At 64.1% G+C, this 20,151-nt stretch overlaps 1 protein-coding gene across 11 annotated transcripts in view; it reads left to right on the forward strand.

Annotated features, from left to right (window-relative positions):
• The window catches only part of FBRSL1 (fibrosin like 1), an 83,963-nt gene that overhangs the window by 38,033 nt on the left and 25,779 nt on the right, over positions 1–20,151 (forward strand). For 10 of the 11 annotated variants that reach the window (XM_032654610.1, XM_032654612.1, XM_032654603.1 and 7 more), the window contains exon 5: positions 14,843–14,872. The exons of the other annotated variant lie outside the window; for it this stretch is intronic. In XM_032654610.1, the coding sequence (XP_032510501.1) occupies positions 14,843–14,872 (30 nt within the window). The remainder of the gene's footprint in view (positions 1–14,842; positions 14,873–20,151) is intronic. 11 annotated transcript variants of the gene reach the window in all.

Below are 20,151 nucleotides of genomic sequence, written 5' to 3' on the forward strand. Positions count from 1 at the left end.
TGCGTAGCGTCCCTGTGGGGGTGGTGAGCGCTGCGGAGGAGTTTGCTTGGCGTGGCAGGAAGGCCTCCCCACCTCACCCTGACACCGGAGCGGCCCTGACACACACGCACACACAGGGAGCGGCCCTTGCCGGGGGGCCCACGTGTGTCGTGTGTCGGGAACAGTGCGGGGGTGGTAAGTGAGCCTCTAACTCTGGTTCCCAGTAGAGTGGTGGAGGGCTGGGAGGAAGGGGCACCTGCCTGCACCCTGGTCTCCAGGATGCCCAGGCTTGCCTGGGTCGGGCGGGACCCCACCTGCCAAACCAGCCAGGGTGGCCCCCGTACACACATATGCACGAGGCATGGTTAGCTGATGGGCATGACTGCCTCAAGGGGGTTTCTGGAAATGAACTCTGAGCTGTTGGCTGGGCTGCAGAGAGCCTGCCAATCTCACATCAGCTGCCCGCAGCACCAGCCCCGGGTCGCAGGGACCTCCACACCTCGCGTTCCTGGCGCAAGTGGGCGAATAAGACGTGTCAAGGCCCAGCTGGCGCCCTGCCCCAGGGTCACGGAGGGGGCTGCTGCGGCCTGTGGCGCGCCCCTGGCTTGTCCCTTCCCCTCGGAGCCTGGGCGGTAGGGCAGAGTTAAAACTAGCAGCTGGCGTGGCCCAGACAGAGCCGACACGAGGGCTGGTAGGGCCCAGGCTGGCGCTGTGCCCAGCCAGCTGTTGCCGAGGACGTCTGTCTGGAGGGGCGGGGAGGGGGGCCGCCGGGGCTCATTGTCGAGGAAACACCTCGACGTCTGGGGGTCACGGGAGGCTCCTTTCCTCCCCGTTCTGGGGCTTGGTGCCAGCTCGTGGTTGGTGGCCTCAGTTCCTCTGACGTGGGCCTCCCCCGGCGGGCTGGTTGGGCTTCCTCCAGCGTGGTGGCTGGTTACCAGGGTCCCGAGAGCTTGGAGGAAGCAGCAGTGACGGTGTGGCCTCAGCTCCGGGTGCATGGCGTGGCTTCCTGAGGCTGTGTCGTCGTAAGCACCCCTTAGGCTCGTGGGGAGAGGCTGTGGATGCCTCCCTTCTCTGGTCAGAGTGTCAGCACCTCACGAGAGGGGTGCAGGCACCTGGGCAGCCTGGGGAAGCACAGGCCGCTCACTAACCGGAGCCCCTCCCCACTCTGACGAGGCCTCTCACACTCAGGGGCGCAGCGGCTTCCGCTGGGGAAGTCAGCCGTGCACGCGCGTGTGACAGCTGGCATCAGCCCGCGCGCAGCCCTGTGAGGTGCGGCGGTGGCCAAGGCCAGCTGCGCTCTAGCCACGACGGCAGGGCCGTGTCCCGTGCCCCGCGTGTGCACACGCCCGCCGCCCTGTGGCTCCTGCCGGCCCTCCTCCCAGACGTGCTCGTCGGGGCTCCCGGCTCCACACTCAGCTTTCTGCCCCGCCACCCTCTCTGGCAGGAGCGAGCGGCACAGCCCTGCCTTCTGGGAGCCCCGGTCTGGGGCTCGGGAGGGCAGAGCAGGTGGCCCCCGGGGACGGGGTACCTGGTTGGCCGCCTGCAGGTCGCTTGCTAGCTTTGCCCGTAAGCCAGGGGCGATCGTGGCTGAGATGAGGTGCAGCACGTGGCGGGGGACTCGGCTCTCGTGAGCCTTCAGGGGCGGGAGGGCCGGTGGATGCGAGCGGCAGAGTCCTGCTGGCTGGCAGAGGCACCCGGGGTGCCCCTGGGCCGTCCTGAGGCCTGCCTGCCCCCGTGCCCACCGCGGGAGCGGCTCAGCGCCCTCAGCCCCTGCGGCGCCCCCTGCGCGCTCTGGCGGCCCGGGCCTCCGCTAACCCGCCCCGCTGCCCCCCTCGCAGCCCGCGGCAGGCTCCGTCTTCATGAGGCGGGTTTACAACATCCGTTACCCTGCTTCTCGGGCCGCTTCCGAGCAGCCGTAATTTGTACAAAAGCAATAAAAGCCCATCAGGCTCTCCCTGGAGCTGGGAACTGCATCCTCGTCCCACCTCCGAGCACAGGACAGTCCTCAGCCGCCCGCTGGGAAGGGGTCGCCAGGGACGGCGGGTGTGTGGTGGGCAGTGTCCTCACCTGTGAGGCAACCCCAGCCCGTGCCCAGCCGGCCTTCTGTCAGGAGACACCGTCTGCCCATACATCCATCCGTCTGTTCGTCCATCCTTCCATCGTCTGTCCTTCACTTGGCCCGCCTCTCAGGGTCCTGGGGTGCAGCTGTGCCCCACGCTCGACCAGGCAGAGGACACGGAAGTCCTTCCCTGTGGGTTGATGGAGAGCCTGTGTCCCGCTGCCCCTGTCATCCGGCACCTCTCCTGGCCTGGCTTGGGGCAGGGGGGTCAGCACCGCCTCCTCGGCCAATTGTGAGGGGTTCTGAATGAGGCATGTGGGTACATCCATGGCTGTTATTCCCAGGGAAGCAGACCGTGATGTGTTCGCCTTGGGAGCCAGGGCCAGGAAGGGAGAGCGCCCAGGACAGCTGGACCGTTCTTCGTCGCTGACCTGGGTCGGTGGATGTGGCACCAGGAACGGAATGGCCCTCAGGGCCTCTGCTCAGCTTCCTGTGAGCGGGCACTGGGTGGGGGGCCTCTCTAGGCAGGGGGCAGCAGGTTCTTCCTAAGAGGGGTCTAGGCCCCAGATAGAGAGGGACAGAGTGATAAATAAGAGAAGCAGGTGACCTGCACGGTGCTGTAGGCGTAGGTGGTGCAGGCACAGGGGTGCTGGTATGGGGGGTGGGTGCTAGCTTTACACGGGGTGCTGGTGTAGGAGGAGCGATCAAGGGCTCGGGATTTTACCGGCACGAGCGGCCCCGAGTGGAGCCGTGTGCATCTGACAGGTCTGCCTGCCGGGGCTTCCCATGGGCGCACTCTGAGCCCGTCTGTCTATGGCCATCCTCTGCAGGCAGCCGGGTCCTTGGCCCCTGACTCTGCTGTCCTGCACAGAGGTCAGCCTGCCGGGGCACGGGGTGTGCAGCAGGCAGGCCAGGGCAGCGTGCCCTTCCCCTGAGGGCTCCAGCGTCTGGGCCCCTCCGGGGTCCTGGGGACCCGGCCTCCCGGCCAGGAAACCTCCTGCAGCCACCCTCTGTCCGGCCAGACGCTGGGGTGGGAGAAGGAGGCGTCCCGTGCTCCCCGGGGGTCCCTGGCCCAACCTCTTGGCCCTGAGCCCGCATCGTTCCCTCCGCCCCGCCGCTGTGTGCTGCTTGCCCTCTCATGAAGCAGCGCCCCAGCGTGTGCTGCGGGGAGGCCGTCTCAGAGCCCCCACGGGTCACGGTCAGGTTGGGGTGGCACAGACCTGGACAGCCACCTGCCTCTGGGAGCCCTGGGCCCCCCAGGCCCCTTGTCCTCTGGGCGCTTGACCCGGCAGGACGGCTTGGCCCTCCGGGTTGGTGAATATTCTGGCTCCTAGCTCTGCTGTATCAGGAACACGCTGGAGCCACCTCCAGGAAGGTCAAGTGTGGCCCCCAGGTGTCGATCAGGGGAGGAGCAGGGATGGCAGAGCCAGAGGCCACTAGCCCCTGCCCGCCTGGAGGCTGCACTGCCAGTCCGAGGTCCTGCGAAGCCTTAGGGGCTGAGCGGCCCGCTGGGCAGGGCCTAGCAGGGTCTCAGGTCGGGAGAGGAGGTGAAGCTGCCGGGCTGGGTGCCACCCGGTGCCCCGGTCTTCTCATCTGTAAGACAGTGGAGCCCCGGGACCCGCCCCACAGGGCTGCGGGGAGAAGCCACGAGCCTGCCAGGCGCCTGCTCTTACTCTCTGCGTGTGGCGGGTCGCTGTCACACTCCACGTGTCTGCCGAGGGCACCACTGAGGCCTGTGGCCTCTGCGCCGCCCGCCCTGGGGGCACAGGATAGCGAGTCTTGGGGTCCCTGCCCTGGTGGGGAGATGGTGGGAGAAAGCAGATACATCAGCGGCAGGTGCTTCCAGAGAGTGCTGGCTGCTGCGGAGGGCATCTGGGGGCAGCATCCCAGGAAGAGCCAGCAGGAAAGTCGGGCCAAGGGCAAATGCAAGCTGGGGTGCAGGTGCGCCAGGGGCCCGAAAGGAGGAAGGGAGGGGCCCGCCAGCCCATGGCTTCAGCAAGGCTCGTCCCAGCTGCCCAAACACATCAGGCGTTGGCAGTCCTCTGGGTGGGTGGCTCCACGGGAGCTCTGGGGAGTGATCAGCAAGCCGGACTGGAGGCTGGGAGGCCCTCTGCTCGCTGGGGGCCTGAAGCTTCAGGCGGGGTTGTCCGGGCCTCGGGTTTGACATGGGTGTCACCCGTCTGTATCTTGTGCTGTTATCTGAGCAAGGGTCGGATTTAGTGGCAAGAGAGCATTCATTCGTGAGGAAACCTCAAGTCTCCGTGGCATCTTGCAACCATCTTTAAAAGGCTCCCCCCACCCCCCATTATTTTATTTCAAACCGCAGCAGACCCACGAAGAGGCATCAGCCCGCTGCAGAGGTAGGAGCTGAGACGCACGCACCAGCCCGCCCAGCGTTACGGAGCCGCTGACGGGAGAACACCCGCAGCTGGCCTTGCGGGGTCAGGCCTTCAGGGGGCCTTGGATCTGGGCCCCCCTTGGGCACTTAGCAGGCACTGCCAGGAGAAGCTACCCCGGACACCGTACCAGCCCCTGCCCTGCAGGCGCCTCCATCCGGATGCCGAGCCCCTGGCCTCCATACGGGGTCCCTCCCCTCCCCTGCTCTCCATGTGGAAGGCTCTGGGACATTCTAGAAACCACCGGCCCCCAGAGCTGTCTTGTCGTATCCCACTGCTTTGTGCACTCAGCTCTGGGCGTTCGGCCCCCATAGCTGGGCGGCAGGCCACAAGGTGGCCTCACTCACACTCCTGGCTCCTGGGTGGGCACAGACCCACCCTCTCCTTGGCAGCTCGAGGCCCTCCACGGGGGTCTCCCTGTGGGATAGTGGGGCGGCTCGGGGCTCCCGGGGGGCAAGGCAGCCCTGGGGCTGGCCTGGTGGCACGTGTGCCACTTTCCGTTGGTCGGCTCAGCCACGCCAGCCCAGGTCCAAGGGGAGGGGATGGGCCTCTGCCCTCGATGGGAGGGCCGTGCCGCCTCAGGACGCCCCTCGCCAGGCCAGCGAGCTGCTTCTCACTCGTGTGTTTGTCATGGTTGCTAAGTAACCAGTTGCCCTGACTTAGTTGCTTAGGGCAGCAGCGTTCACGATGAGCGTTTCTGAGGGCGGGCATTCAGGGGCGCTTGGCTGCGGACCTCTCCAGAGCGCAGCCTGCGGTGGGGCGGGGGGCGGTGAGGCCCAGCTCTGGGCAGCGTGGTCACTCTGCGGTGGGCTCTGGGAGGGCTCGTGGGGGCCACCACAGCCCCCTCCCCAGGTTCCTCCCCCGCCCCTCTGGACAGGCGGCAGCTTCTACCCCTGGTCCCACTCGTCCCGCCCCTCTCGGCCTGTGGGGCGGCTGCAGAGGCGAGATGCGGCGGGCGCCCGCCCCTCCTGACCCAGCCTGGGGTGCCAGCAGACCCTGAGCAATTCAGGCCCCTGGAGGCCCCTCCCCCCCGCACGAGCCAAGGACTCTCGTCCAGTCTGGTCCTGTCCCTAGAGCCTGGACGCCGACGCTCTAGGGAACCCCTCAAGGCCACGGCCGCATGTGCCAGGAGCCACGGCTGGAGGGACGGTCATGCTGTGGAGCGGGTGGGTGACAGGCAGGCCGCTGGGAGTGAAATTCAATTATGTGGAACAGGCGGGGCTGCCAGAACCCAGAAGGTTAGGAATTAATGTTAACACCGTTCTGGTTAAGACTTTTTGTGTTGATAAATAATTCATAAGGCAGTTAGCGCTTTGAGCCTGACAACAGGAGAATATATTAACACAGTCGACTCCCAAAAGGTCAGCGGCGGGTGGCAGGGGCCATCTTTTATTCATTCCTGACATGGGATCGTTCATTATTCCAGCCCAGTGAGGGCTGCGGGGAGAGCCGCTGATGAGAAAAGGGAGAGCGGGTTTGGTGTGACCCACCGTCCTGGGTGTGGAGGAAGGACTGGACCCAGCAGGCCCCAGCGAGGCCCCTGAGACGAGCCGAAAGCTGCAGCAAGGCCCCGCCTGTTCCCCTGCAGCTCGGGCGGGGCCGGGGGTGGGCGAGAAGTGGGTCCCAAAGCGGTGACTGCTGGCCGTCCCCAAGTATTTGTGGCGCCCTCGCTGTGGGCCAGGTACCACTCCAGGCCCCAAGGTCAGAGGATTGAAGAGAACCCAGAAATCCCCGCTCTCGTGGAGGCCATGGAGGGAGGGGCAGATGGGAAAGAGGGGAAGCAAGTCAAAGGAGCGTCGTGTCAGCAAAATTGCACGGGATGAAGCAGGAAGGGGAGAGGATGTGGAGGGTGCCCTGAGGCTCGGGGTCCAAGGGTGCCATCCGAGGAGAGGCTCGGAGGAGGGGCCCGGCCTCTCCGGGTACCTGTGGCATTGGCGTTCCTAAGGGGAATAGAGTGCGTGGGACCCTAGCCATCACGTGAGCATTTGTGTGTCAGTGTGTGTGTGTGCTTGGGCATGTGTGCAAGTACGTGTACGGGTGTGTGCGTGTACACGACAACGTGAGTACTCGTGTGTACGTGCAGGTGTAATTACAGTCACAATGTGGCCGGCCAGTGGCGGGGGGATGTCGGGTGAGCTGGTGGCCCGTGAGGCCTGTGGAGATTTGGGGACGTCACGTTTGCCCCGGGAATGAGGCGGGTGTCACTCCTGGCCCTGAGCAGTGATGTGGCTGCTGCTCTGTTGCCAGGAGCTGCTGGTGGGGACAGATGAGGCATAGAGCGGAGGATGGGGGCTGCAGAGATAGACACGTTTGGCCCGTCTGGAGGCAGCAGATTTGCTGCGCGGAGGGCTCAGGGAGGGCTCCCCGGAAGGACGGGGCTGCCCTCCGCGCCCCCTGTCCCCGCATCCTGCATCGCCCCTCACGGTGGGACCACATAACCCCAGCACAGAATTAGAAAGCAGAGAGTTCGGCCCTTGGTGAAACTGACGGGAAGAGAAGTTGCTGGGGGAAAATGACTCGTTCATGATGTGAGTGCCAGGCCTGAGTCCTGGCGTGGATGCGCAGAGCAGAGGCCATGGGGCGTTTGCAGTGCGTCCTCGTCGCTCTTGGAAAAGTTACCCACAAGGAGATGCCCCAGTTCTCCTTGGTATCTGTGGGAGCTGCACCGGGATAAAATGAAAAGTAACTTTGTGTTTTTCGTAACAGGGTCAAGGCTCTGGTGATACTGAGCAGGGTGTCAGCTTTGTGAACTTTGTCTAACAGAACATTCCAGAATTATGTGAGGTGCTAGGCAATGCTGTGGGTACGGCCCCCAGCACAGGCAGAGCCCCACTCTGTGTGACACCCAAAGCACCCTCTGGATACCGACCCTCGAGACCTCATGAGGGGAGGAGGAGGGTGGGAGCGGCCAGTTGTCAGGGCCTAAGTCATCCAAATGCTCATTCATTCATTCCCTGCCCGTGCTGTCCGGGGTCTGTGTGTACCCCCCGAGTCATTCATTCATTCGTTCCCTACCCCTTGCTGTCCCGGGGCTGTGTGTACCCCCCCGAGTCATTCAGTCAGTCACTCATTCCCTGCCGGCGCTAGACTGCAGGAATGAGATCTTTGTACTTTTTTTTTTTTTTTTGGCCTTGCCGCGTGGCATGTGGGATCTTATTTCCCCGACCAGGGATTGAACCCGTACCCCCTGCATTGGGAGCGCGGTGTCTTAACTCCTGGACCACCAGGGAAGTCCCAGAATGAGATCTTTGTTCTCAGGGAACTTGGGTTTCACTGGAAGGAGGCTGATGATAAACAAATTAGCAACTAACTGAAGATGGCTGCAGGGCGAGGTCGGGACTGCATAGGCAGCTGTGGAGGACTGCACCCGAGCCCAGCTCAGGGAAGGGTAGGGAAGGCCAGCCTGGCAGGGGAGTGGGGGGCGGGGCAGCAGGCCAGTCGCACAGGCCAGGCGTGGGAAGGCCTGGAATTCTGTTCCAGGTCCTCCTGAGGTTGGCAGGTTGGGAGGGGCGGCTTTTGCTGTGCCCGCCTCCCCTCTCACTGGGCACCGGCTCCACCCCAGACTCTCCCCACTGAAGACAGACCACACGCTGGCCGCTTGGAAGCCGCGGTGTCCACAGCGACAGCTCAGACTTGGGGCCTGGGTTGAAGCCGGGCTGCCAGCAAGACCCGCACCGTGTCCCCGGAGGCTTCCCTCAGAGGCAGCTCTCAGCCGCGTCTGAAAGTGCAGGAGGGGCCCCAGCCCCCCACCCCACCGGCTCTCAGGCCCCGCGAAACCCTCGGCCAGGCTGCAGGGCCATCTCTTCTCAGCCAGGCTTGGCGCCGCTGTGGCCCCCAGGGCTCCACCCACTGCCACCTCTGGCTCCAGCTCCCGGCCGGCGAGGCACAGGCGCTCAGGCAGGAGCGGGGAAAGGGGAACGGGCTGCGGGGCTCAGTCCTCCTGGCCCGGAGGGGCCCGGGGCAGGCAGGTGGGCCGTGTGGGCTGAGCACCTGGCCCAGGCGGACTCGGGCCCCTCTGTCCCCGCTGCGCCCACCCCATGACGGATGGCGTCCCCACAGCGCATCCCTGCTCGGTGGTCTCCCCACCTTCTCTCTGCTCACAGAGGCAGTCGGCGCCCGGCTGTTAGGATGCAGTAACTTAATTGCTCGTTAATTGAGTAATTAGTGCTTTGTTTTGCTTTAAAGCCTTAAACACTCACAAAAAGTGACTTAGCTGAGTAAACAAGAATGGGATTTTCAGGATCCACCATCCAGGCATCATGCCTAGTTAATCAGGGCCGACTGTGACTTCCTGGGCCGAGGGGGCCAGGGGCTCTTTGAGGGGCAGTACTGGGACCTCAGTCCAGTCTTGGCCACCACGAGGGAGTCGCTGGCGTGGGGCCCTGACGACATGGGCCAGGTTAAGACTGTGGGTTCTGGAGCCCTGCTCACCCACCCTCCAGCCATGCCCTAGGAGGACTCCCAACCGCTCTGCCTCAGTTTCCCCGTCCATAAGCAGGTAGATCTGTGGCGGGGCCTAGTGAAGTGTGTGGAAGCAAGCCCAGTGAGCAAACACAGCATCAGCCCCGTGCCCTGTGGTTTTCTGGGCCTCTGCCTCTCTTCTGCGCCCACTCCTGCCAGCCCTGCGGTCCCAGGGCTTGCCTGGGGTTCTAGGGCAGGTGGACAGTGGCACAGGGCCATTTGGGGCCTGGACCCAGCTCACGGCCCCTGTTCAGTGGCCATGTGGCCGCAAATAAATCCCTTTAACCTTTGAGCCTCTGCTTTCTCATCTGTGAAGTGGGCTTATGCCACGGTGAGCACTGGTGGCTGCGGCCGCCCTTGAAAGGAGGTTGGTGCCAGCCTTCTCCAGCCGTGTGCCCAACTCCCAGCACTTCAGAGCCGGTCACCCGACAACCCGATGGGCACCCCATTCCACAGATGAGACAGTGGAGGCCCCAGCACTGCCCTCCTGGCACCCCCGCCCCCGAGGGCCCCCAGGGTCTACTTCTGACAGGCAGGGGGTGCCTGGCTGAAACCCTCAGCCGCGGTGCTCCTTTACATGTTGGAGGTGTGCATACAAGGATGAGAAGTGGCCCTCCCACTGCAGAGCGTAACCAGACAGCGCTGCCTCTTCCCAGGCTGCCCACTGCCCAGCAGGGGTTCACAGCTCCTCATCTGGCTCTGTATTTTAGCTGAATCGCTTAATTGGCATGTGTTCTACATCCCCATAGAGCGTTTGCAGCAGAAACGAAGGTGACACTTCCGCCCGGGCTGGGGTCCCTCTGCTCCCCAGACAGTGACGCCCCTCTCTTGTCCCCCAGTTCTTCCAAAGCGGCTCCAAAAAGCAGAGTGTTTAATAAGCTGGAGCTGATGTGCAGGCCAAGGGCGGGAGCCCCGAGCGCAGGCACGGACTGTCCACACAGCCACTGCTCCTGGGCCCACGTGGCCCCGTGGCAGGTCGCCTTACTGTTCGGGTGCCACACCCTAGTGGGACATCTGGCAGGACACGCTAGGGTAGAGCGGCCCTGGACAGGGTGCCAGGTGCTCATGTGTGAGATGCCTCGGAGCACGACTCCCAGGTCCTGGCGCACACGTGAGCCACGAGAACATGCCCAGCGAGCGCTGCCCACGCCGAGGACTGGTGCCACCTGGGCTTCCCCGGGCGTCCCCGGCACACCTCCGGCCACGTGGCTGCGACCCAGGGCAGGGGTCAGCACCGGCTGCCCAGCAGCTCAGACCTTCCTCACTGCCACGCTCAGGTGGCCTGAACAGAACGTCCTGTCACCTTCCGCTCACGCGCAGACCGCGGATCCCGCCTACTTTTTCAGTTTGCAGCTGCTCAGGCCTTTGCAGGTGACGGTGCCCACTGGGAGCCCGGCCCAGGCCGGGGGGAGGGACCGGCCCTCCTCGGCCCCCAGTAGCTCTGCAGTCAGGGCCTGCTGCTGGGCAGGGGCCGGCCCACCCCAGCCTCCAAGCGCCAGGCCACACTGACCCTGAGCCTGCTGGACCCCTGGGTGGAAGGGGGGCCGCCTGCGTGAGAAGAAGGGCCGGGGCGGTTTCACACCTCCTTCCAGCAGCCCCCCAGCCGCCCCTCGGCCTGTGTCTCCGTCGCACAGTGGAGACTCCGCAGCGATCAGGAGGGACGCCCCCGCCCCAGGGGTGACTTTGGCCCAGCCCTGGGTGCTGGAACGTCTGCTGGGGGCACAGGCTCGGCAGCAGGGCTCCCTGCCCATGAATTTTTCATGCCTTTGTCTGGGGAGTGGGAGAGGCAGCCTTCCTCAGCACTGCTGTGACGCAGCAGTAATTAACGTTCGCTCTGAGAGCAGAACGAGGCCTGTCTCTGCGGCTGCTGAACAGCTGTGTCAATTTGTGGAGGCCCGTGAGCCGCCCTCGCCCCAAGCAAGTAGCTGCCCAGGTTTCTGGAAGGGTCTCGGTGACGGAGGCCAAGCTCTCCAGACCTGCTGTGCAGGTGCCCCCAGGGAAGCAGGCATTGTCCGGCAACAGTGTCTGTGCCCAGGCCCGTGGATGGCTCAGGTGCCTCCAAGGGCTGGTCGGGTGATACGGAAGAAGGGGCCGGGGCACATCACGGTGACGGCGAAGGTGACAGTGGTGATGATGAAGATGACGGTGATGATGGGGGTGACACTGAGGAAGGTGGAGGTGACGACGACAGCGGCTCACGCTTGTGAAGCCCAGACTGCCAACCAGCTGGTGCTCTGAGCTCTCCACCCACACTGACTAATTTAACCGGAGGCCCCCCGTCTTGGCAGACGAAGAACTGAGGCTCAGAGAGGTGAAACGAGCAGCCAACATTACCGAGAGTGAAGGCAGGACGGAGCCCCGGGCTCCAGGACCCGCCGGGGGGCTACGTCCCCAGCATGCGACAAGGGCCAGCACTCAGGCCCTGGACGTCAGGAGAGGCGGGGAGGGGGCCCAGCGGAGCCCTGCCTGGCACTGGGCAGGGCTGTATGTGGGCATGTTGTTCCACAGGGTCTCATGAGAGATCTCCAGATTTTTAAATATTGGCAGCGAATTTTCTTTTTTGTTGTTGTTTTTTTGCGGTACGCGGGCCTCTCACCGCTGTGGCCTCTCCCGTTGCGGAGCACAGGCTCCGGACGCGCAGGCTCAGCGACCGTGGCTCACGGGCCCAGCCGCTCCGCGGCACGTGGGATCTTCCCGGACCGGGGCACGAACCCGCGTCCCCTGCATCGGCAGGCGGACTCCCAACCACTGCACCAACTGGGAAGCTGGCAGCGAATTTTTTTTTGAAAATTAGGCCAGTTAGGCCAAGCAAAGCCTCATCCAGCTCATGGCTTCTCACGCTGTGTCTCAAGGCCACGTCCACCCATGGATGGGTCCCTCGTCACATCACATCCGTGAACGACACGCAGTTAAGCCTTGGGCGTCCCCACGTCACATCTGTTAGCGTGAGTGACACGGTGGCCGGGGACGTGGAACAGCTGAGCTTTGGGGCTTTGGGATGCGGGACCCTGAGCTCACATCTGCCTCTGACCTACACGGGGTGGTCTTGAGCTCCCAGCGGGGTGCCTCTCCCCAGCCACTCATTAAGAGTCACCTGGCCCAGGCTTCAGGCTGACGGGGTCTGAGGTCCCTTGAATGAGCTGAGACGCACTCAGGACTGGAACCCTCTGGGCTGACTGAAGGATGGGCAGAGGGGCTGGTCCCGGATGAGTAGTCCTACTGGTTCATTGTTTGCTGGCTCGACCAGGCTGGGAGGAACTGGTAGGCAAGTAGAGGGGTATGCTGCCTCCTGAGCGGGATTGGAGCTGGGGGCGAGCAGGGAAGGGTAGAGTTGATACTGGGCTCTCATCTGGGCCAAGGAGTGCTCCCTTCCTGGTCACCAGCCATCAGGGTCAGGCAAGAGCTGGCACTTCCAGGGCTGAGAGACACCTCCCTGAAACTCTCAGGTTTGGGCCTTCAGCCATTCCAAAGGGGAAACCCTCATTCTTGGCCTAGTTGGAAGACAGTAATAATATTGAGTGATGATGGTGGTGGTGGTGGCAGTGGTGGTGAAAATACAACCACACGGTGTACCATGATGAGGACACACCCGGCACTGTCCTAGTGCTTTGCATGTATTCACTCATATAAGCTGTACAACGATCCTGTAGGTGGGCTGTTGGCTCTGTTTTACAGAAGCGTAACTGAGGCACAGAGAGGTCGTGGTACTTGCCCAGGGCTGCACAGCATCAGAGCAGGCGTCTGCTCCAGAGCCCATGTCTTGGGCTCCCACCATACCCAGCACATCCCTTGGGGCCTAGGGGCTGTCGCCTGCTCTGTGGACTCCCCGCCTAGACCCGCACCCACACCAGGATGACGCCCTCCAGGACCCGCCCAGCCCAGCACAGCCCCGTGAAGGTCGCCCCACTCAGGCAGCTCCCACAAGACAGATGGGGCTCTTTTTCTCTCTTTGTCCTGATTAATTGCCTCATTCAATTCCGACTCTATTGCAGCTCAACGTTAATTCAGTGGGACTTAATAACGTCAATTCATTTGCACTGCAGCCTGAAAACGGTGAGCTGTTTGCTTAATTATAGGCTCCGTGGCCTCGCTGGAAAGCACCCTCACCCCCTCCTCCATGTCAGATCATTTAGCTGTCACCAGTGGCACCGTCCGAAAGCGCAGAAAGGATGAAACCGGGCCTGGGGTGGAGCAGGGCCAGGCCTAGGGGTGCTTCCAGGCTGCCCAAGGGACAGGTGTGCTGCGCCCGAGGCCCGGCCCCCTGACGGTCTGGTGGGATTGCAGTTTCCACCTCAAGGGCTAGTTAGGCATAAAGAGGCCTGATTGGGGGTGTCTGGCAGCTCGGCTAATTCTGCAGCATCAGAGGGGTTCCTGTCCCCCACAGCCCCCCTCCAGGCCGCGCTCCCATAGGCCACGAGCCCCCAGTTCCCCCTACCCCTCCCTCCTGGCACAGAGAGCGTCCCGAAGTGCCGGTCATGTGGCCGCACGACAAAGCTCAGTCCAAGCTCGCTGCGCAGTGAAGCTTTGCACGTTCTGGCCACTCACCTTTCCAGCCTCATCTCCCACCTCCCCTTCTCGCCTTCCTGCTCTGTCTCTGGGTTTCAGCCACCCTGCCAGAGCCAGCCAGCCATGAGGGCTGGACCTGGCCTCTCACCGTGGTTGTACAGCCAGGAGACTGGGCCCGTGGTCCCTTCTGCCATGTGTGAAGGGACACCCACCCTGGAGGTCTTGGGCCAGGCCCTGCAGGGTGCGGTGCGAGGTCGGGGGCCAGAGGGTCCGCGGGGCTGCTGTCAGCCTCAGGAAGCTCCCCCCTGTCCCCAGGGTCACTCTCCGCCTGATAAAGCACACGCAGGCCGCCACAACACGGCGAACTCTGTCGTTGGACCCACCCCGGCCCTCGCCCCAGGGCGGATCGCAGAACGGGTCTGGTGGAGGGCCCCACAGAAAGAGCACGTGTCTGGAGCACCTCCTCATGTCTGCCTGGGGCCCATCACCCTCCTGTGCGTCCCGGGGAGATTTATTTTCAGCAACATAATTCACTTGACATAAACGTGTCACAATTACAGTTGCTGGGGAGAGATTCTTTATGGTGTATATTCTTTTAGGGGGGAAATTGCTGTGGTTTCTTTTTAAAGCTCTGCTCGCTGAAAATGGAAAGCAAGGATTTGTTTGCACGATTTTCACAATCTTCCCTTAACCAGCTGCGCTACCACGTGGGGCGGATTCTGCTGGGGCACCTGCAGGGCGGGCGGGGGAGCAGGTGGCCCCCACCCCGCCAGGCAGCACCTGCAGGACAGGCTGTCCTGACTGCTTGTCTTCCATGGGTCCCAGCCCTCACTGCCCCCCGCCCGCCCTGCGGCCCCTTCAGGCCACCCGAGGCTGGGCCTCTCTGTCTCCCTGCCCAGGCGGTGCCCAAAGTCCCTCCCCTGGGCCCTGGTCCTTCGGCCTCGTAAGCAGCCAGGGGCCCCTCGCATCTCACCGCGGCAACCCCGCTGCCTGGAGAGCTCAGCACCTGGGAGGGAGCCTGAGGGGGCGGGGGGCTGCTCCACGTGTTTCCTGGGGTTACCGGGTAGCTCGGGCCTGCTGGGGCGTGCTGGTGCTGGCCTGCATCTGCCTGGTCACGTGCACTCCTCTGTCTCACCTCTGCCTCGCCTACCCCCACAACTGGCCCCCTGCCCAGGTCCTCGATGGAGCTCCCATCCAGGGCTTGCCTAGGCCCCCAGATCCCTCCCGGCTCCCAGTGCCTGGGCCCCTGGTCCTGCTGGCTGGGGACACCCCCATCCCAGACCTGAGGCCCCGAGTCGGGGCGTGGGGCAGCCAGAGCCGCTTCCTCTGGCCCTCCCCACCAGCCCAGGCCCCTCCCACACTCTCACCTTCTCAGCCCCTAGCACCCAACCTGCCTCTGGGGCGCTGACTCACCTCTCTCTCTCTCTTCCCCCCACTGCAGTGCGACAGCGAGAGCGACGGGGATGACAAGGTAAGCCTTCCACCCCCTCACCTGCCCCTCCTGCTGACCTGGACCCCAGCAGGCAGGGCCCTGGACACCAGGCAGAAAGGTCATGGTTCTCCTGTGGGTTGTGCGGGTGACTGTCGCCTCCCCGACCTGGCTGAGGACCAGATGCGGTAGACGTCCACGCTGGGACCTGGGACGCTGCCCGGGCCCCTTGGGACTGCAGGACCGGGCCTCAGCTCCTGGCCTGTCAGCAGCTGTCTCAGTCCAGGGTTCCCTGGGATGGGGGAGCCGTGGGCAGAGCGGGGGCCACACTCTGTTGCGTTTCCATGCTGGGGGCCGTAAACATCACCCCAAAACAGAGACTTCCGCTAATAGCAACAGCGCCTGGCCCCTCGCAATTCCCTCCTACCCCCCGCTTTTCAGGAACAATGAAGTTTCTACTAACTCGGGATTTATGCAGTGGGAGAGTTAGCACAGGGACAGCCGAGGGGCCTCCCGGAGGTGCCGGCATCCTTCCGCGTTCCTTTCCGCAGCTCCTGCCTTGGCCCTTGGGGTGCAGGAGGCCTTGGTCCTGGCCATCTGCAGGGCCCTGTGTGTCCTGGGGGAAGGGGAGGAGCCCTTGGCTCAGCAGTTACTTGCAGAGCACCTACTGTGTGCTGAGCTCTGTGTGGGCAGGGATGCAGCTGGGAGCGCCACTCGGGACTGGCTCTCAGGGGCAGCGCCCAGCAGCAGCAGGCACAGGCGTGAGACCCAGCGGGTGCAGGCGCCTGGCACTCACCGCCCCAAAGCCCTGTGGGGCAGGGACTGTCGCCATCTGATGTAGAAGTGGAGACCGAGGCACAGAGAGGGTAAGGAACCTGCCCGAGGTCACACAGCTGGAACCCGGGCAGGCTGGGCACGCCGTCCTTGGTGAACGAGCTAGCAGCCCACCTGAAAGGCCTTCGGTGGTGAGACGGCAGGAGGTGGCCGCGCCGCCGTGGTGGAGCCCCTCGTCCTCGGGTGGGGCCCCCCGGGGGTGGCGCTGGGCACCAAGGAGGACAAGTGTCCAGGCAGCGGGGCCAGTGTGCATGAGGGCTCTTCGTGTGAGGCGGGTGGAAGGGCAGCTGAATACCGACTGGCGTCTAGGCAAGTTTCTGTGAACTGGAACGTGGTCCCGTCGGGGGGTCTGTGCAGTGTGAGAGCCTCAGCTGCTGCCTCTGTGGTGTGTCCTGACCTGCGTGGGCGGGAGCTTGGACGGACAGACAGCCAGCCCCACTCGTACAGGCTTCACGCTCAAGCACAGAGCAGCCTATGAGCAAGTGTGGAAGGAACCCAGGCCGGCTAGCGGGGTGCTCAGGGTCAGGGCAGGCCTGCTGAGGGTGCCTGGGGTCCGGACGACCAGCCTCGTGAGGTAGGGCACGGGTCTGGGCTGGGCGAGCGTTCATCCCACGGGCCGGGAGGGGGCAGGAGTGGCGCGGCGAACGGAGGAGGAGCAGGTGTGGGCGGCTGAGGCTGGGGGTGCGCCGCCCAAGGCGAGGGGCCCAGAAGGTCCGTGTGGAGTCCTTGCTGTGGTCTAGACCATCCGGGGAAGGTGGCCAGAGGGCAGGGCAGCTAGGAAGTGTCTGTGGTCCCAAGTGCTGCCCCTCAGCCGTCCTGGGAGTGAACAGGGTGTCGGGCCGCCGGTGGGCACTGGGACAGGTGCCGCGTTTCCGCAGGAGCTGTCACTCCTGATGTCTTTTTTTTATATATAAATTTATGTATTTATTTTGGCTGCATTGGGTCTTCGTTGCGGTGCGCGGGCTTCGCATTGTGGTGGCTCCTCTTGTTGCGGAGCACGGGCTCTAGATGCACGGGCTTCAGTCGTTGTGGTTCGCGGGCTCAGTAGTTGTGGTTCATGGACTCTAGAGCGCAGGCCTCAGTAGTTGTGGCTCGCGGGCCTAGTTGCTCCATGGCATGTGGGATCTTCCCAGGCCAGGGCTCGAATCTGTGTCGCCTGCCTTGGCAGGCGGATTCTTAACCACTGCACCACCAGGGAAGCCCCACTCCTGATGTCTTTAATGTATTAGATCGCAGCACCTGGGAAAGTGCTGCGCTGGGCCATCACCTTCAGCACCTCCTTTAATTGCAGATCTGCAGGAAACGCTCTCTGAGGCCATGGGCTGCTTTGAGGGGGTGTGGGGAGGGGCTTCTGAGACCCTGAGGCAGCTGACTGCTCTGTCCAGGGGCCCCTTGGTCAGCGCTGGGTCTGGCATGTTTCACCCTCCACCCCTCGGTCCACCCCTCCTGCCGGAGCGAGGACCCTGGAGTGGAGACCAGGCGCTGGAAGGGGCCGAGCCAGGGCACAGCCCCACATGGCAGCTCCGACCAGGCACGCCGAGAACTTCTGCCCAGGGCCGTCAACCCCGAGCACCGAGGCCAGCAGGCTGTGACCGAGGGCTAGCCAGAGGCCGTGGCTTTGGCCTCCTCTGCATTCACGCCCACCCGCGCACTGGCCGTGGCTCCGAGCTCAGCCTGGCCAAGGACTGATGGGCACAGCAGGCACGGTCACTGGGGGTGGCCCGGGAGCTCGCTCTGGTCGGGTCTGGGGTGGGGTCTGGAACCAGCAGTTCCTCCTGGCGATTCCCCGTGCAGCGTGAGGGAAGAGCCCCACTCTGAGGGTCTTTGGGAAGGCCAGGGTCCGAGTTCCAGAGGCCTCTGCTGGGAGAGACTGGGTTCTGCGCTGGGGCTGACCCCGTGGCACTTTCATCGGGCCTCGGCGGCCGGGGCTCCCCAGGAGGAGGGGCAGAGCCCAGTCTTCCCCATGGTGACTGGGCCCCGGCGTGGCCATGGCGGTGGGCCCCCAGTGGGCTGCACAGGCGATTTGGGCATGTGACCACCCCTGGCTCCGTCGCGGGCAGGCCTTAGTGGGGCCCGGGCAGGGGGTGGGAGAGAGAAGCCTCCCACTGTCGCCACCTGCCCCGTGAGTGATGGGGTGCCTCTGCTGGGCTATGGTGAGCTCTGAGTGAGCTAGCACAGGGTGACTGGGCCTGCCACTTGTGGGGCGATGGGCCCCCTGAAGTGGGCAGAGCCGGGCCATGCTGCAGAGAGCCTCTCGGCTGATGAGCCAGGGAAAGGTACAGGATTCCTCCCCGGTCACCCGAGTCTGCCTTCTCCATGAGCACATGGGGCTTCTGGGACACTAGGGTGTGTTCCAAACAGCTGGAGATACAGGCCAGAGGCCAGGGCCGAGATTCCACGCAGCTGACCATGGTGCCGCTCGGAGAAGGGGGCCTGGACGGAGCCCAAGAGCTGCCTGGTGGTGGGGAGGTCTTGGGGCTTCCCAGAGCTGCCCCCTGGGATAGGGGCCCCCTCTAGGGCCCCAGGGCTGTTCACCAACCAGCATGGACAAATCTTGGTATTTCTGCTGCCGGGACGGGGATGTGTGTGGTCAGCACTGGCTGGGCTGTTGTGACTCGCCAGGCCCTGCGTGGCTGCCTGGGCTGTAGGTCTGGAGGCTGCAGCTGCCCTCACTCTGCCCTCACCAGCTCTCCTCTGGGTGTGGCACAGTTTCTTTGCTCCCCAGCTCACATCTCTGCCCTTACCAGAAGGATGCAGAGACCTCTGTTGCCTACGCGATAAACTCCCTACCTCTGTCCTGGCTTTCAAGCACACACCAACTGTCTACCACGTGGCCCCGTGTCAGGGAGGAAGCTGTAATGGAACTGGACTAGAGAAGGAGTTTGCATTTCTCACCTAAAGGCCCGGATGTGGACCCTGCCGGCTGGCATGGCCTGTCTGTGGTCATCAGGCTCCCCTGTCTTTCTGCTTGGCCATTCTTGGCATATGGCTTCCTTCCTCATAGCCACCTCTTAATCCACAGAAGCAGCTGTAGCACCAGCCATCTTATCTGCATTCCCCTTTCCCACATCATTGATCTTACAGCCTGACTGATCACCTCCTGCGTGGTGACGCAGGGATGATGTTGATGTAAAATGTACAGTGGGGCCGAAGCAGAAGGAGGGAGGGAGGGAGGGAGAGAGTGGCTGAGCTCAGAGAGGCCACGTTGTAAAAAGTCATGGCAAGAAATTCAGCTTTTGATCCAAGTGTGGTGGGGAGCCACCATCCTGGGAGGTCCCTGACACACAGCCTCCCCCTGGCAGTGCTCCCCAGGGACACGAATTATGCACCAAGGGTATCACTTGCGGTCCAGACCTCTCTGTTTCCTCCATGGCAGGGACACCCGGTTACTCGAGGCTGTTTGGGTCTGAGTTGGGGTGGTGGGTATGGAGAGACCTTTGGAGCTCCTTCTGTCCTTTACCCGAGCTGGGTTTCTGGGCAATGAGTAACTTCCTCTGGGCCTGTCCAAAAGCAGGCGCAGGTCAGAGGGCCAGGGTGGACACTTGCCTGGGACCTCGGCCAAAGTTACCATCCCCCGCCTTCCCCACCCCCTAGGGCGGGGAGAGCAGAGAGAGGCGTCCACCCTCTGCCGCACTCCGGGGCAGAGCCCTGCCTTTCCGAGGCCGCGAGAGCACAGGTGTCAAGGAAAACACCGTCCGCTGACAGCAGTGCCCTGGCCTCCCCTGGAGCCGGGCCGCGAACAGGCTGAACGAAGCTGGGACAAGCCTGACTTGTCACACCTCTTGGTGCACAGCAGACTGGAAGCAGCGGCCAGAAGCCCGCCCCCCCCCCCCCCCCCCCCCCCCCCCCCCCGGGCTGCGGAGACCCAGCTGGGTGTGCAGGCGGGGCGGGAGAGTGAGGGCGGAGCCCTGTGCGCGGGGGTCTGTGGGCGCTGACTCCACACCCGTGCTGGGCGCTGGGGATGGCGTGCCAGGCAGGCAGCCCCAAGGAGGCCTCCTCCTGGGCAGGGCGGCGGGAAGACCAGGGCTCCGTGTCTCCTGGCCGGTTTGCGCCCCCGCGCCCGCCAGCGTCTGAGGTCAGGGTCTGAGGGCAGCTGCACCTCCAGGGCCCACGGCTGCCCCTCCTGCCCTGCTTGCCTCCCCGGCCCCGGGCTCCTGCCGGCCCACCCGCCCCTTGCCCACCGGCCTCGGGCTCTGCCTCTTGGCTTGAGGTGCCGACATGCTGAGGACGGTGTGCCTCCCAGACACGGACAGTCGGAAACCCGCGAGGCCTCTCCAACCAGCCCAGCCCCGGAGGCTGACGCGCAGACTTAGGGACAGACAGACAGATGGAAAACCTCTCCGCCGCCTCCCCTTCTGCGGGACCAGGCCCTGCCCCAGGGGCAGCCCACGCCCGGGATGCAGGCCCCGCGCCCCCTGAGACGCTCCCCTCGCCACAGAACCCCTACATGCTTCCCCACGCCCCACCCCGGCCCTGCTCTGGGCGCT

This window comes from Phocoena sinus, chromosome 14, assembly GCF_008692025.1.
Source record: "Phocoena sinus isolate mPhoSin1 chromosome 14, mPhoSin1.pri, whole genome shotgun sequence".
Lineage (NCBI taxonomy): Eukaryota > Metazoa > Chordata > Mammalia > Artiodactyla > Phocoenidae > Phocoena > Phocoena sinus.